The sequence below is a fragment of the Blennius ocellaris genome (genome assembly GCF_963422515.1).
Source record: "Blennius ocellaris genome assembly, chromosome: 17".
In the NCBI taxonomy this organism is placed as follows: domain Eukaryota; kingdom Metazoa; phylum Chordata; class Actinopteri; order Blenniiformes; family Blenniidae; genus Blennius; species Blennius ocellaris.
In genome coordinates, this window is record NC_137666.1 from 17,242,010 (window position 1) to 17,259,043 (window position 17,034).

Consider the following 17,034-nt stretch of genomic DNA (forward strand, 5'->3'; position numbering starts at 1 on the left):
CTGAGAATGGCTGTAATTGTCCATGGATATGGAATGTGGATAAGACTTGTTTTTGAGGAGATGTACTCATAAACTGAATCCTTATTTTGTGAAGAACTCATTGTACAGCACTGAAGTTTCGTCTCTAGTTTATTATGTTGTACCCTCCTACAGTCCACCCCTGCTCCCGTCCCTGACATAGAACATGATTTACAGGTAGGACTTCTTGATTTCTTTTCGTGGAGCTACAAAAACAATAGAAAATGTCAAACACATGCACGCATAGTCGTGAGTAGCCTCTTCCACTTTGACCCCAGAGTCCAATGTCGTCTCTCCAAAGAGACATGAAAACACGGTAAAAGCCATTTATTGATCATCTTCATCATTATAGCTCTTCTGAGTGTGCCCTAAATCATAAGGCCCTCTCGCGGCATTACTGGGCTCCTACCGAGGATACATGAATGAATAAATAAAGCAAGGCACCTTCTAACAGCCTCGTCGCAGCAGCAGATGTTCAGAGCAGCTGCACCAGTCCAGTGTACAAGAAACTGCTAATTCTGATGTTGTTTGACAAGCCTGAATGTAGGTCAGCCTCGAGGAGAGTACCAACCCAGGGATTGGTTGCAACAATAAAACAAAAACGTGAGCCCAATTTGTGAGAAAGAACAAAACAAAAACAACAAAAAAATGCAATCCCGTTCCCTGACTCGCCTCATGTTGTTGTTGTTGTGGTCAGATTGTGCCAGGACATGTGGAATGTAACCACATGGTGCTAAAGTGAGGAACCTTTAAGCCTGTGTCATCAATGTTCACGTTCATCTGGATGATGTCACTGGGTTTAATGAAAACAACAGTCCTGCTGCGCTTTATTTGGAGCAGTAAACTGTTTTTTAGCCGTCAGTCAGCAGCAGCAGGAGTCACAAACTGTTCCCCCAGAGATCAGTACTTTCTCTCCACCCGTCCAACACAAGACAGACTCAGCGATCCCGTCATGCAACCAGTGGCTTGAAATGACCACACTGGTAACTTTTGTCCATATCAACACGTCCTGTATCTGAAGTGTTTTCACTGAGTCTGAGGTAAACCTTTGACCCAGTTCGGCCTCCTTTTCCAGGAAAAAGAAGAAAAAAAGAAAAAAGTGCAACAGAAGTGTGTAACTCACTGCGAGCACGGTCGTCCTTTATGTGAAACTTGAGGCATGTGCACATGTTACTGCAATGTGATCGAAGTTCAGACTGAGGAAACCCTATCTGCACCCCCCCCCCCCATCCTCCCCCCCAACAGCCCCTATATGCTCTGTACAGTGAAAGTTGGCAGAAAACACACCGGCATGACAAAACACGAGGCGACTCTTCCCGACACAGCTGAACTTGTCTTTAACAAAGTAAAGCATTTTGAGGCACTTATCCATCATCTCTCGTGCATTTCAACCTGATATATAGCGTGTGTGTGTGTGTGTGTGTGTGTGTGTGTGTGTGTGTGTGTGTGTGTGTGTGTGTGTGTGTGTGTGTGTGTGTGTGTGTGTGTGTGTGTGTCTGTGTGTCTGTGTGTGTGTGTGTGTGTGAGGAGTGCATGGCTGCAGAGAAGGAATCTTGAAACCTCTGAAAACCCTTGTCAGTCAAAAAAAAAAAAAAACATATACAGGAAAAACTCCAGGTCGCTGAGTTTTCAGAGCTAATTCGGGTGAATCCCGTAACGGTGCAGCCTTAAAGTGTCGTGTCTCGTGCAGTGAGCAGCTCTCTGAGGGAAAGTCAAGAGCCAGAGTCAACATTCCCGGGACACGTGATGAGGGAGCATGAAGCCACAGCGGCGGGATGTATGTGAGCGTTTAACATAAACACAGTATGAGGGACATACAGGGACTGATATCATTCTTTTTTTTTAAATATATTTATTTACATACATTCCAAATATACATTTAAATACAAACATTAAGGAAGTTATTTACACAAAAAAGTTGACATGACGTTCAAAACGCAATGTTTTTTGAAGCTTTTCTTGCTTGTTTCATGTTCAGTATTTTGCAGCATCGCTCATGTCTCAGTCCAACAGTCTAATGGAGAAGAAGGTCAGAAGTCGAGTGCTTGTCCAGACGAGATAACTGTAAAGTCAGAGTATTTGTACCCGGGAGTAAAGCGGGGATTCCTGGGAAATTTGTTTTTGGGGATTTAATTTCCGCCGTTTGTGATGGCGGGGCTTTCATTACAGCAGTCCGGACTTTGGTTCTGGGGATTTGATCCCTCCGCAGTCACGCAGAATGTTCAGCAGCGCCGCCTCGATGGAGAAGAGATGCTCGTCGTGCTCCTCGGGGCAGCACAGTCTCATGAACTCTGCCAGGCGCACCAGGTATTCTACATTGTGTCCCGTGCTGCCTCGGCAGATTGCGATCTGCGCGGCGATCTCCTGGTCCGGGGCGGGGCCGAGGTAGATGGGGTTGTCCGAGGTGGCGATGTAGACGAGGGCCGACAGCGTGCCCGGACCTTTCTCTCTCGGGGTGAACTCCACCATCTCCGTGACGTAGCCGCCGCCCTCCACCTCTCTCACGTTCAGGTACTGAAGCGACTCCTCCACCTGCGAGTCAGTCACTTCGTAAGCGACTCCCCACGTGCAGGCCTGAGGGGGAAAGAACATTTGACACTCGGTTGGAGCAATTTTGACTCGTGAAACTGTCATTCACAAAACGAAGAATGGAAAAGCACAGACTAGGCTATTAAAGGCAACATAAATATTTCAAGGCGTTGTCATGAATCAGTGCAGAACAAGCAGTAACTATGTCAAATAAATTAGGTGTGACTAACAAACAGTAGAGTCTGGGTGATGACTCAGAGTTCCTCTTAAGCCACAATTAAATACTAGGTCAGGATCGGGCAGATCCATGGAGTTCAAGCGGTTCGTTATGAGTAAATGATAATATTTTTTGGATTCATGCCCCTGAACTGGAAACATCGTACAACTCCCCGTTTCTGATTGAAGAATTCCAATTTGAATCAAGACCAAAAACAAACACGAGGATTGGAGCAGGACTGAATCAAACTGCTTTTTGGGTTTTTTTTGATAAGCAATACATCAATAGTGGGTAGAACTCATTGCTCAGCCACACTCACTGCTGTTGGTATTTCAGGTGCATCTCTAAGGAAATTTTAATACGTCTACTACTGGTGTGTTAAAACATATGGGCGGTGGTCAATATGTTTAACACCTGATGCTCCTACTCAGCATGTGGCATGAGAAGGAGAAGTGGCCTGATTATTGATAAAAGTGAAAGTAACATGTTATTTTGAACTTATATTGTATTTTGCTTCATGAGGCAATGCTAAAATGGCATAGTGTTGTAATAGTACTCGTATTTCATCATAAATTACTACTTTTTCGGTTGCTGGACAGTTCTTTTTTTTTGGAATGATGTTCTTCTTTGCTGCTTTGTACAAATGCAACTGAAAAAAACAATCTATCTAAACTATCAACAACAACAAAAAGTTTTCATGTACTAGTATTTCTTTGGACCAGAACAAAGTGAACACATTTGGAGTTGTGATTATTTGTGGAATATTTCCAAGAGATTTCACTGGTTTGGCTCTCTCTAAATTGAATTTGAATTTATTTGGTCCCTGAACTGACTGTTAAGAGTTGCATTCCCATAATCCGATTAAAAAAAAAAAAACAAGTTCTCATTTATAGTAGAAATAGAGCACATCTTGTACTTACATCTTCCTCTTCCACCAGTGTGACCACTCTCCCTGGCTGAGAAGAGCAAAGCACAAACACACAAAATGAAATCTTATGTCCCAGTAAATCTGGTTGCATTGGGAGGCTTCAGAGTGTGACTCTCACCTTTAACTTGTCCCCTCGATAGAAATCATCTCCATGCCAGAACCTCCTCTTGTAACCTTTGATGAATCCCACTTTGCTTCTCCTGTAGGCGAAGTCTGGCTTCCACACCAGCGAGCCGTAGCCAAAGATCCAGAGGCTGCTCTTCTCCTTGATGATGTCCTGAGGTTTCATCCTGCTTCTGTTCAGTTCCTTCTGTGTCAACAAGTGTCTGCTGCCTTCTGTCAGGCACCTTCCTGCGTGTCTCCGTTATAAAGTGCCATCATGCTGCTTTCAGCTCCAAAAAAAAAAAAAAAAAAAAAAAAAGAATGATATTTCAAAAAAAAAAAAAGAAAAAAAAGCGCTATTACTGCATTATCGTGTTATAGCGCACTGCATTATAGTGGAGCTATTCCTATGCGTCAACACACGTGTGTTTGTTGTTCTAAGTGCGTCAGAGTGGCGCGCCTTCGACCAATGGCAGCGTGGAGGGGGCGGAGCCTGATGATTACATAACCAATCAGAATCGTTTGCGTGCGGACACGTCACCCCCCTCGCCACACCCACACACACACCCACACACACGCACAAAGAACTGAGGAGAAAGAACTCAGCTGAAAGTTCTGCAAAACAACCATGTCAGCGGTTTTCTAACATATAATTTACCAAATATACATTTTCTTATATACTTATTGCGTGAATTTGATTTTAAGCGTCATAATAACGAGCGCATGCTCCTAAATTGTTGCTGTTTTACCTTTAGGAGGGCCTTTTGGACCAAACCGTCAATTTTAGACACAGATAATCCCGTTACCTAGAAATAAACTAACAGCCCTGTTATATCTGTGCTCTCCTAAGCTCATTACCTGTCTGCACCACGGTGTCAGTCTGACACTGCTGAGCCAATAGCAGATCAATGATAGGCAGAGGTGAGAAGTAAAGTAGCAGATAATCCTTCACACTACAACCACTTTAAGTAGTCAATTCTGATCATTTATGACAAGTTTATGTCATCAACCTTATGACAATAACAGCACTGTCTGGCGTTTTGTTTCCTGTACTTTTATATTTTAAACTTCAAATTCCCTCTTCACTATGTTGAAAAGCATCAAGAGGACATGTTCATAAGTCGCTGTGACAGTTTTATGCATGAAATAAGTGTTAAACGTGCCACACCTGCCAAAATATGCATCAGGATCAAAAGGGGAAAAAAAGTAAAGAATCAATGATCAGCACAAAGCAACCTCTAAGCTGGAAGTCCTGTCAGCTCCAGATGCTGCAGGCCTGAACACGCAAATGACACACTCATCATCACACTTGTGATGAAACGATGATTGATAACCAGTCAGGTTGTGCAATTTGATAGTTTCTTGACACAGGTTCACTGGTGTCTTTAACATTCCCTGATTGGCTTGAGTGTCCCTCAGTCACATACAGCAGTATAGAAGTCAATCCAACATTGACTGATCTTTTCAGCTTATCTGACAGAATGAGGCTGCGTGTGGCCCGTTGACACTCTGATCTAGTGTCCTTCACTGAGACGTGAGGTTCTATTTAAGAGCAGCCACTGATGAACATGAGGGCTTAACAAAAAAAACAACAACCAAGTATTACACACGAGCCTGATCATAAATCTTTACTCTTTGAAAAAATACAGAGTTGAGGCTTCTGCTCAGAAGCTCGATAATGAAAATAAAAGGTTTATTTGACTGATTTTGATGTAAAAATAAAGCAGCGATGCTACATGGAGTTGATATCTGCTTCCTTTTGTTGTGTTTTGAAGATGTATGTTCTCCCCGTGTGTGTGTGTATACATGTGTGTTGGTTTCCTCTGGTTTCCTCCCATAGTCCCCAAAAAACATGTACTGTGGGTCATTGAGGAAGACCCTCAGTAGAAGACCCCCCCCCCCCCCAGATCCCCCTGAGGGCTGCTTTGTGTGGCTGCTACTGATGAGTCATTCGGCAATAGAACACCAACAACAACAACAACGATAACAAATCTTCCCTGAAAATTTCAATCAATTCGACCATCACCGATACTTCAGCTTGAGTCTCAGTGTTGTGTTGTGTCCAAACTCAAAAAAAAAATTTGTAAAAAAATACATTAAAATCTATGTTATCTTTGAAATGTTTATCATTTGGCCAGATTGGAGCCTCTTGCGGACCGGCTTTGGCCCACGGCCCTTATGTTTGACAACTCTGCTTTAACGAATTGAAAACCATAAATTGAATACACCAAATAAAGAGAGAAGAAAAGCCACTGAAGTGAAATTACTTCCACGTTCCTCTCCTCCTCCCATCCAGTTCTTCAGTTTCATTTTCTTTTTTGCATTTCGAGGTCACACAGTGGTGTGGTGGCTCTGGTCTCACAGTGAGAAGGTCACGGGTTTGGGTTCAAACCGGGTCTTTCTGTGTGGAGCTTGCATGTTCTATCTGAGCATGGGGTTTCTCCAACTGCCTGCTTTTCTTCCACAGTTCAAAAACATGAACTGGTGACTCTAAACTGCCTATAGATGTGAATGTGTGTGTGTGTGTGTGTGTGTGTGTGTGTGTGTGTGTGTGTGTGTGTGTGTGTGTGTGTGTGTGTGTGTGTGTGTGTGTGTGTGTGTGTGTGTGTGTGTGTGTGTGTGTGTGTGACATTTTCCCTCTTGAAAAATGAGCTCTGCTTTTACATGATATGGAAATATGAACCGACAGGATTCACCAGTAAACTCCAACCCGACATAAATTGATCTGCACGGTCATTTACCAGATATTTTTCGAGCATCTTTTTTTTACTTGTCTTCACACACAACTAGATTTAATACTTACTTATTTATATTATATTATATATATTAATATTTACTTATGAAATTGTAAACCCGACTGGTTTCTTTCTGTTTTAACTTCAACACGAGGAAGCAAAGTAGGAAACGTAATGACTCCGAGGGGAAAAGTCCACCAGGGAGAAAAACCAGAGGGTCTCGTCAGAGAGAAGATTGTGATACAGATACAAACGGCAGAGATTTCTGTCTTCAAATGAACTAGAATTTAACATGGCACCTTCTCGATGAGCGGTCGTTGATGATTTTTACTGTGAATTTCTTGAAAATGTGCTTCCGTCTTTTCTACTTCCGTTCTGATTCCTAATCTACTTTCTAACTTCTACCTGGTCATCATGATAATGATGTGATTTATTTCAAGCACTCAGTTCTTAAACAATGTGTGTTATTGTAATAAATAACGACTTTATTTCTCAAAACTCAATACATATTACATGCGTATCTGTGCTATTAACCTTTACCTAGCAAAGTAAGTTATTAGGAACATGTGATTTTTTTGTTACCATGGCAACTTGCCATTTGTAACGATTAAACTGTTGAATCTAAGCTGAGAAACAATTGTGAAGGTTTCATGCAGATTTCTTACTTTTACTTAATTAAGAGTGAGACAGTCCTTCATTCCCTCTGTTATTAAGCTCCTAAACGCAGACCACACCCAATTTAAAAGATTTGATCAAGAGGATATCATTTATTTCTTCTTTTTTTTATTAGTTTTTTTTTTTATTGTCTTGTTTCTACCTAAACATAAACAAAAATGTAATCTTTGTTCTATGACTGATACATCCCTCTGTCCCATGCATACATATGTTTGCTTAACAGATTTATTCATGTTGAGTGTATGTGTGAATGTTCACTGGGAAGCTACAAATAAATGAATTCCAGCTTGTTGGATAAATATGTCTGAACTGAGAGTGATCTACTCAGCCCTTCTGCTTTTACCAGCCTGGACAGCGAGTGCGATTGCTTTTCCCCCCACATCTGGTAATAGATTACTGCTTGAAAACAGGCTGCTACTGCCTTGTTGTTGGTAATATAATACTTTACTACTTGACTCATCTCTTCACTCAAAACCTGCTGCCCCCATGTGGTTTAAAAACGCTTCAGCCGATTTCCCATCAGCAGATCCGCAGTCAGAGAAGTAGAAAGATCCACAAGGACTCTTTATTGTCACATACAGGTTGTTGTTGTTTTTTTAAAATATAAATTTCTTGTGTGAGTATTTCATTACAACGCTGTCCACTGAATGATTGCTAGCACATTGATTTCACTTCACACCGACAACAGACGTCCTGGACACACGGCGGAGAATCATCAGGCCAAATATCAACTGAATCTATAGACAATGAAGCCACTTTCAAGTTTCTATCTGATTCCAACATTTAATTTAGGATCTCTATTCGACCACATGTACACTCAACCATCAAAGAGCCACAAACAAACAGTGTACCAGATATGTATCCTTGTTTTTTGTTTCTTGCTTTTTTAGTTTTTTTTTTTTTTCTTTCAACTTTTATAGTAATAAAATAACATAAAACACCTAAAAACATCTGAAAAATAAATTCACCTTTTGGGGGCATCAAATTAACAACAGATTTACAAGTCATACTTCTAATCTCAACATATAAATATACAGTATATACAAAATAATCTTATAAAACATAGAAAGAGACAGATCAGTGCTTCATATACTTAAATTACTACTGAAATACTAATCTTACAAAATAACATTATTGGTTCAGTAATTTCCGTTGAAGGCGTCCTTGGTACGATAGTCACTTCTTGTGTTTCTTTGTCTTTTGTCTTTTTTTTTTCTTCTTCTTTTTTTTTTTAATGATCTTGCATAAAGTAAAAGGAGCCCTTATCATGAGTTTCCTTGCATATTGCAACTTTTGATCTTTAATTGTCACTGTCATGGTGCTGTGCAAAGGAACAGAGATAAGGCAGGGCACAAGGTTTTGTTTTTGTTTTTCTTAAATACATATATAAGGCTTTGTGATCTAGGCTGCATACATTCTTTTTTAAAAATGGGTTTAATTTACAAAAGTGATTCCCCCCCACCCCCCCCCCCCCCCCCCCCCCCCCTCTCAAACATCCCTCAAAAATGAACCGTTTTTCAGTAGTTTGTGAGACTGTTTATGATTGAGCACAATGCTGATTTAAAAATTTTTTTGCTTGCATAGCGCATTTGCAGGCCAGGAGGGATAGAAAAGGCTGCCGGCTCCGTCCACAGTCTTATTGGCAGTAAGCTGATTTGCATGATTGCATGATTGCTGATTACTGCGGTAACGTGGAGAGGAATGCGTGGAGATAGTCCTCTTCTCGTCTCGGCCCGGAACCAAGTCCGATCCGACGCCGACTTGGACGGAGGCGACGAGGGTTTGAGTGGAACAACTAAATGTCGCTCATTGTTTTCCACCGTCTCCTTCTGTAGTTCTTTACATTCTCACATATATTAGTAGCTTCAGTTCTATTGCATTCGAAGAGCTCGCCAGCTCCGTCCAGTTATCAAGTTTTCAAGAGCAGCAACTTGCGTTTTTTCTTCTTTCTTTTTTTTTCTTCAAAAAATAAATCCCAGTCTCTCCAAACGTGTAAACAGTCCACGAGTAGTCCAACAAATATTATCGTCCATTCATTAAACCTGGAGGAGAAGATAAAGAGAGAAATTCAGGGATGAACGCAACACACAACAACTCGCCATAACATTTTGACCTCCATCTGTGGCATGTGGCAGCAGGATGTTGGGATCACCTGCATCAATAAGTATCAATAACCATGTTGCCTCTTTTGCCTCCTTAAAACAATTTTGATAGATGCCAACCACTGTTTGAATTTTGAAGACCAAATGTTTACCCGCTGCCTGATATATCCCATCAAGCTAACTGGTGCCATATTAAAGACACAATTGTCGCTAATGAAAGTTATGGCAGATTGGTTTAGACCAGTGGTTCCCAACCTTTGTAAGTGGAGATGACCCCCACCTCCCCCACTGTCCTAGTATATGTGAAATACTTTCTTTTTATTTTCTGTAACCGTGAGCTGATGTTCTCTGAGGATAAACCCTTTTGGCGTTACTCTCTATCTCGGGATGTTTGATGGTCTCGTGTCACTTCAGCTTTCATTCTCCAGCTTTTCACCACAAAAGATGAATTCGGCTCTAATTTTGTCCACTGCTTCACTGAAACCAGATCCGAAGGAACGTTCTTGCTACACACTTCGTTTTTCTTTTTGACCGATTTATCTTGAACTTTAGCCTTTTAGTGGCGCCATTTTTGTCTCCCGCTGCTGACTTTGTGAGCATAACTTCAGGTATATTGCAGACACCTTTATTTTATATTAGTGCTGGCAAATGTACTAATTTATTGCACAATTCTCTGTAATTAATTGCAATCAAACATTGCAAACCATGGAATTAATATAAACTCAATACACGGAAACTATATTTAAATTGAAAGACATATATACATATATGCAAAATAACTAGTTTGTCAGGTAAATGATTTAAATGCAGACTCACTTACTTAAAGACATTAAAAAATGTTCTACCCTTTAAAATCAGGAGGACTTCCTGACCACCCGCCTACATGAATGTTTGGGTTTGCCCCTGTGGTTGAGAATTACTGATTAAGACAAAATCATTCTAATAGCTACTAATAGATCAAACAAGAGAACATTGGTGAAACTCAATCTTACCTCAGTGGCGATGATGCATTCATTTTTCTCTTCTGCTATTACAAAAACCGACTGGTAAATTGAATCTCTGGAGGAGCATATTGTTGATATTCGACACTCTGGTCTTTCACTGGAAAGCAAAGACACATCGTGTTGGTTAAAAGCTATAATATTGATGGCAGGATTCTTCCAACAACGTCATCAAATCTCATCTTTTTCACTCACCTGTACATTCGACTCAAATGCGTTTTGTCTTCTATCGTCTTTTCACAGTTTTCATCTTTGTCCAGACGGGACAGTTCGTCCCTGTACCCTGTGGAGGATTTATAGTCCAGGTGATAGTGGTTGATGTATTTGTGATTCGACTTTTCCGCGGGACAGTCCACCTCCAAGTCTGCTTTTTTGTTCGTGTTCTTGAGCTCCAGAATGGAGATGAGGTTCTCTTTCTGAAAGTCGGCATTGGAGAGGTTGTTCATGGCCTCGGCGTCCTGCCGCTGGTCCCGCTGCCTCTTGACGAGACGCACCGCCGCCGCCGCCATGCAGAGGAGCACCAGAACGGCCGCCAGGCCCACGCCCAAACTCACGGCCGCAAAGTTCAGCGTGTTCCCGGATCCCCAGCCGATGTTGGGGCTGGGGGTGCTGGCGAGAGCTTCCTCGGTGGACTGGCAGTGGGGGCCGCTGGAGTGAGCGGGGCAGAGGCACACGGGCTGGCCTCTGGCTCCGACGGTGCAGGTCCCGCCGTTGAGGCAGGGCCTGGAGCCGCAGCCGTCGATGGGCTTCTCGCAGTGGCGCCCCGTGTAACCCGGAGGGCAGGTGCAGCTGTAGTCGTTCATGCGGTCGATGCAGGTGGAGCCGTTGGCACACGGGTTCCTGGCGCACTCGTTGACGTTGATCTCGCAACGCAGTCCGGTGAAACCTGAGCGACAGCTGCAGACGTGGAGGTTGTTCTGCACCACGCAATGTCCGCCTACACAAAACACACCAGCCGGGGTCGTTAGTTTTGATGCAGACGCACAGAAATGATCTCATTTTGGTGTAACAGGCCTGGACTTTTACCATTGGTGCATTGCAGCGAGGTACATTTATCCACTTTCTTCTCGCAGTTGAGTCCAGTGTAACCTGCCGGACACTCGCATATGTAGCTGTGCCCGTTATCCACCTCTTTGCACTTGCCACCCTGGAAGCACGGCCTGTCCGCACAAGTCAACATCTTGTCTTTACAGTGCAGTCCTTCAAAGCCCGGCGGGCACACACACCTATAGCCATTCTCAGAGTCCTGCCAGGGGGGAAAAATAAGAAAAAGAAAGAGAGTTTATCCAAAAGTTCTCTGTCAGATGTTTTTCCAGTGTATCCTGTTCACAACTGCCCCCAACAAACCCCATTATCCTCGGTCTGCATTCTATTTACAGTGTGCAGTCTGTGAACTGGGTCATCTACTGACTTGACAATCGATAGCATCCTCCTGGACTCGCAGATAGACCGAGGCAAAAACAAAAACAGGAAAGCCTGTGTTGTGGGAAAGGAGAGCGAGAGACTTCCGGACTCACCACGCATTGGCCTCCGTTGTGGCAGGGCCGGCTGTCACACTCCCTGACCTCGGAGTCACAGTTGACCCCGGTGAAGCCTGGCAGGCAGGTGCAGGTGTAGCTGCCCTGGCCCGTGTTCATGCACGTGGCCCCGTTGGCACAGGGCCTGTGATGCGTGCAGTAGTTCAGATCTTTAAACAAAGGAGAGTGAACATCAGCACTGGAACCGAAAGAGAAACCACTCCGGGGAAGCTTTGTGAGATGGTCGACATGCACACCTTGGTCACAAAAGATTCCTCCCCAGCCTTCTTTGCAGGTGCACTGCCACGGCTCTTTACAGGTACCATGTTTACAGGATGGATGGAGTTTACACACATCACAAAAGAGCCCCTGCCAGCCCTCTCTGCATCTGTTCACACATAAACATGACAGTTAGACGATTCACTCTCACACTCATAAAGAAAAAGCCCTCATAAAGCCCTCATAAAGAAAAAAAGATATATGAGTAAGGTTGTAGAAATGATAACCCATGGATGGAAGGTGGGGTGAAAGTCACATTATGTACTCTAAGATTATAGTTCATGTTACGTAACTCATTTATGTGTGTGCCCTTAAATAACCTATAGGACTGCAACTGTCATACCTGTATTGCCATTGAATAGGTTATAACCATCTTCTTTGCATTCACATTGACTGCATCTTTATTTAGCTCCATATACGTACAAGTGTATACTCACTTGCATTCTCCAGGCACAGTGCAGTTCCCATTCCTTTCATTACACCCTTCAAGACAGATTGCTGCAAAAATAAAGAAAAATGGGAGCATTTAAAGTTTAACAGTGCCAATGAAATGCATTTTAACAAGACTTTTATCACCTCTAAACATGCACATTCTCACATAAAACCCGTACCCATCCGAATTGGGGAATAAAACCCATTTTCTACAAATCGCCCTGTGCTGTATGTGTCATTGATTTTGCACGCTGTTCTGCGGGGTGGAGCGGCTGGTCGGACAGCGGAACAGATGCTTGTTCTCAGAAAAGCGGGACAGCTGCCCCATTGTTATCGGTGGACGGTTCGAGCCCCGCGCGCAGCTGCTGCCCTGCACCGCTTTAACAATAGGGCCCGCAATTTAGTGGCGCGTGGCGGGCGATAATGCCGCGATTAACCCCGGCGCGTGCTGCTGGGCGACCAGCGCCCTGGATTAGGTCGACCGCACGCGTCCGGGAGAGAGAGAGATAGAGAGAGAGAGGGAGAGAGAGAAACTTCACCCAAATATTACGCATGGTGTTTGGCTGACTCACATTTCAAAGAAAGCCCATGCAATTTACAAAATATGTGATAAATAACAAAAATCCTTTACATTTCCAATATAAAACCTAACATTTCCCACAAGTGTCAGACTGAAGCTTACATTTAACAATTACGCGCCGTTCCAGCTGGTCTCGACGCGCAATTTCTTTTAGCACGCATTTGCAAACCTCTAAATCGTTCTTCCTTTTTTATCAAATCACAAACAACATAAAAGTTTCTACATGGAGTCTTCACTCTTGCTTACGTTCTTGGCAGTATTCTCCCCTCCATCCCGGGAGACAGGCTATTTGCCCGTCAGGCTTGCAGGTGTAGTGGCCAAAATGGTCGTCTCTCGGAGCGCATTTTTTGGAACAAGTGTCCCCGTAGTAATTTTCATTGCAGATGAACCGGTATGAGTACCTTAGCTCCGTCTGCGTCCCCGTCTGCACATCCGGGGACCACACAGGCCCTATTCCCAACTGTTTTCGGATGGCAAAAGAACTAATCAAGAAATCAGGGTTGGTGGTATCTATGGAGGTAAAAAAAAAACAAAAAAAACTTTTAAGTTATTTTAAGTTAAATCAAATCATTCTGTTAACACAACACACAATGCAAGATGTGAAATGTCCTCTTTCCTTAGCATGAGATTAACACAACAGAAAGGGTGTAAAATCCAGGAAGAGGCTGTCAGGGTTTTTTTTTTTTTTTTTTTTTTTGCCAAGGGCTTCATAGTCTCATTTAAACCACGTCCACTTTCCCATGCGTGCTGAAAATAAAACAAGGGAAGTGCAATTGTGTTGGAGGGACGTGATTGTGAGGGATTGTCGTGTGACTCATAAGGCGTCCTGACAAATGTGAGTCCATGACGCTGACATGCCAGATGCTTTTGGATAAACAGCCACATTAAAAAGCGAGGGATGCAGGTTAAGACAGTATGAAGGGTGGAAAGACGTGTCTCCCTCTAGTGGTGGAGAAATGGTGTGCGTATCCTCACCTCTCGGCTGCGCCGCTGCAGGAGAATACCAAGCTTCAATAACTAATGAAAAAGCACCCTGTGGGGACAATGTTGAGGAAGAGAAAGAGATCAAAGATTGAAAATAATTTCGATTTATAACACAGTATAAATGTGATAGCAATGCACGTATTTAAGCAAGACAAAACATGTTTTTTTTAAAGACAGGATGCTGTAATAATCCCACTCGTTCCCTTTACGCGCAGATTAAAAAAACACTGGACGCGTTAAAGCGTGTCACTATGTATGCCTTGAAAGAAAACAAAGATACACATCTTCTAACAGTATAATCTAAAAGTATATGGCAGAAATGTATAATATGTATATTCTAGCAGAACAAACTAATTTTGAATACCAAAATGATGATTGAGGATTAAAGCATATTTCCGATGTTTGAATAATCGGATTATCTGTGTTATTATTATTATTGTCATTGATAGACCTTTTTTGTTGTTGTTTGTTTTAACTAGATCACTAGCACATTTTCTGTAAACATCATATTGAGCTCTGTTGTGGTGCAGAGAGGCGCGAAAGCGCGCAGCAGGACGTGCAGGTGCGCTCACCGGCCAGGTGAAGTTGAGCGGCAGACGCAGCCTGGCGTCCCGCTGGATGCTGAAGGAGTCGCTTCCCAGAACAGGTGTGGTGGCTTTGCCAAATATGCACTTTCCAGGGGACACCTCCGTTTGGAAGTTCTTCAAACAAACCCTAAAATAAGTCTTGCAGCCTCCCATGCTGCCGCAACTGAGTCCATTCGCCAGCAAACCTTTAGTATTCTGAAAATGATGGAGATCGATCTCGAATACGCCTGATCCCAGAACCTAGAAGGAAATGAAGAGTGAGCACAAGGCGATGCAACATACTATCAAAAATAGTTGAAATTTAATGCAAAAGTGAAAAAAAAAATACCTGAGTAAATAATGTTATAACTATTGCGAGGACAGAGGTGAACCAAACGGCCATCCTTTAGAGTTTTATGTGCGTATCCGTGCAGAAATCAGCTTGTCCTCCCACAAAATGCCCCGACTCCAAGGAAAAAGACAAAATATGGAGTGAAATAAAAGTGATCGAAATAAATATAATCCTTTCGTCCAAGAGAACAAGATCCAGCTCCACAATCCGTATCCAGAAGGAGGAGGGAAAAAAGACCGAGTTATCCAGTGCTCGGGGTTACGCACTTATCAGTAACGTCAATATCCACAAGTGAGTCATTCTGCGGTCTTTATGTTGTCCATCCATCGTGCCGGTCAGATGGGGTCTGAGTGTGCGGGGCCGATGCGGGGCTGAGGCTCGTGTTGGTGCCAACAGTGATGCGCGCATGTGGCGGAGCATCAGCGCATTGTGACTCCTTGTGAGGGCTGCGGGACGTTTATATACCGCGGAGCGGTGTCATTACGCACAATGTCAGGCAGCATTGCACCCCCACCCGCCCCAACCCCAACTCCACCACACCCCCTGCGCGCGCCCTCTCCACCTTCTTTTTTTTTTTTTTGCCTTGGCATGAGTTTTACTAGCATTTCTTAGGAAATTGCCTTTTGATTCAGATGTCCTCAATGAAAATACTGAAATTAAACGCTCAAGCAGACATCCTGTGATACAAACATATGCAACCAACAGAACTGCAGAATCATTTAGGAGAAGAAGAGTCTGCGGGGGTCACTGATTGCGCCTCTTCTCTATATTTTTGCTTTGTTCTTGGTGTTTATTTGAGAAGATTGGGCGGGAGATAGCTCCACGTGTTATTACAGATTCACACTGTAAACACACACCCAGTGTTATAAATCAGCCCAGAAACGCGCCTATTATCAAGAAAAACGGCGAGTAATCGTCCATCTGGAAAGCCTTTGCATTTCTATTAATTACGCTTCTTCATAAATATATACGGAGTGAATCCACATGGCATAAACAGACTTTCATCAAATCCTGAGTGGGATTTATCTGGAAAGGAAGGGGAATGTTTATTTCCTCAATATGCTTTATTCCCCCTGTAATCTGCTATGGTTTTACTGGAAATCATGCTGTGAGAGGAATAAGTTGAGTTATATATAAAGCCAATACATAAAGACAACATACATGTGTCTATTTTTAAAGTAAGAACCTGGATCCCAACAGTGTCAAGCCAAAAAAAAAACCCTAATAAATACATTATTTCACTAAAGCTTAATTGCTTTAAGGAAAAAGAATGTCTTTTCTGTAAGTTTTCTGTTAAAATGAAGATGAAGTATACAGAAATGGTACATAAAGCCAATATTTGTGATTCAAATACACTTTTTGATGTGTATGTAATGTAAATGCTGAGAATAATCATAATTGAAAAATGACAACATATAATCTATAATGAACAACCATAATTGTAACAGGTATGACAGTTACAGTCCTTTCGACATGCCAACCATATTACCTTCTCCTTAGCTCCACCTCTAGCCCCGCCCCTTCCAGAAAAATGCTTCCTTATATCTGCAGTCATCATTTGCATCATGACATATACGTTCAAGCTGTGAGGGAAGAAAATACCCCACATATTTTTTCTAGAAGTTCTTTATTATTGTTGCAAAAAAAAAAAAAAAAGCACCAAGCTGTTTCGCGACTATAGTTTACATCCCATCTCACAATGCTCTCAATTCAAAGTTCATTTGTATAAATTCAAGTCAAGATTGTATCCTATGCACGGCCTCTCACTGTTTGTTGAAATAACATCCACTTCAAGTAGTTGCAAAAACATTTCTCCTCCTTTCAAGTGCACGTCTGATTGTCTCGATTGGGGAAAAAAAAAAGAAAAATTGACCCAAAAGAGTGTATATGAAGGGTGGCGAGTAAATAAATTCCAATGCCATATGCATTTTTTTGTTTTGTTTTATCTCATGAAACATCACGCTGGGCACAGGCATTGTTGGCTTTATCACCGCTGCAGCAGGCCGGCTCGTCTGGG

At 42.6% G+C, this 17,034-nt stretch overlaps 2 protein-coding genes across 2 annotated transcripts; both read right to left on the bottom strand.

Moving 5' to 3' along the window:
- Positions 1-1,863: 1,863 nt before the first annotated feature.
- Positions 1,864-4,178, bottom strand: LOC308142792 (glutathione-specific gamma-glutamylcyclotransferase 1-like). Its single transcript, XM_080513372.1, has 3 exons — positions 3,811-4,178; positions 3,685-3,720; positions 1,864-2,592 (listed from the first exon to the last, which is right to left on the bottom strand). Exons 1-3 carry the CDS (start codon positions 3,979-3,981, stop codon positions 2,182-2,184), a joined length of 618 nt encoding a protein of 205 aa, XP_080369498.1. The 5' UTR covers positions 3,982-4,178; the 3' UTR covers positions 1,864-2,181.
- A 4,529-nt stretch (positions 4,179-8,707) lies between these two features.
- On the bottom strand, positions 8,708-15,424 carry LOC308142660 (delta-like protein 4). Its single transcript, XM_080513174.1, has 11 exons — positions 15,015-15,424; positions 14,672-14,926; positions 14,091-14,148; positions 13,362-13,625; positions 12,541-12,601; positions 12,082-12,212; positions 11,825-11,994; positions 11,334-11,553; positions 10,503-11,244; positions 10,299-10,407; positions 8,708-9,246 (listed from the first exon to the last, which is right to left on the bottom strand). The coding sequence occupies exons 1-11, from the start codon at positions 15,066-15,068 to the stop codon at positions 9,241-9,243; spliced, it is 2,070 nt and encodes a 689-aa protein (XP_080369300.1). The 5' UTR covers positions 15,069-15,424; the 3' UTR covers positions 8,708-9,240.
- Between the last annotated feature and the right edge of the window lie 1,610 nt (positions 15,425-17,034).

Excerpts from the sequence above, each read along its gene's own strand:
- LOC308142792 (XM_080513372.1), bottom strand. The coding sequence starts at position 3,981 with ATGAAACCTCAGGACATCATCAAGGAGAAGAGCAGCCTCTGGATCTTT. Across the intron at positions 3,721-3,810 it reads ATCGAGGGGACAAGTTAAAG|CCAGGGAGAGTGGTCACACT; the intron begins GTGAGAGTCACA and ends TGCTCTTCTCAG. Across the intron at positions 2,593-3,684 it reads CACTGGTGGAAGAGGAAGAT|GCCTGCACGTGGGGAGTCGC; the intron begins GTAAGTACAAGA and ends TTTCCCCCTCAG.
- LOC308142660 (XM_080513174.1), bottom strand. The coding sequence starts at position 15,068 with ATGGCCGTTTGGTTCACCTCTGTCCTCGCAATAGTTATAACATTATTT. Across the intron at positions 14,927-15,014 it reads TTATAACATTATTTACTCAG|GTTCTGGGATCAGGCGTATT; the intron begins GTATTTTTTTTT and ends ATTTCCTTCTAG. Across the intron at positions 11,995-12,081 it reads AGGAATCTTTTGTGACCAAG|ATCTGAACTACTGCACGCAT; the intron begins GTGTGCATGTCG and ends CTTTGTTTAAAG.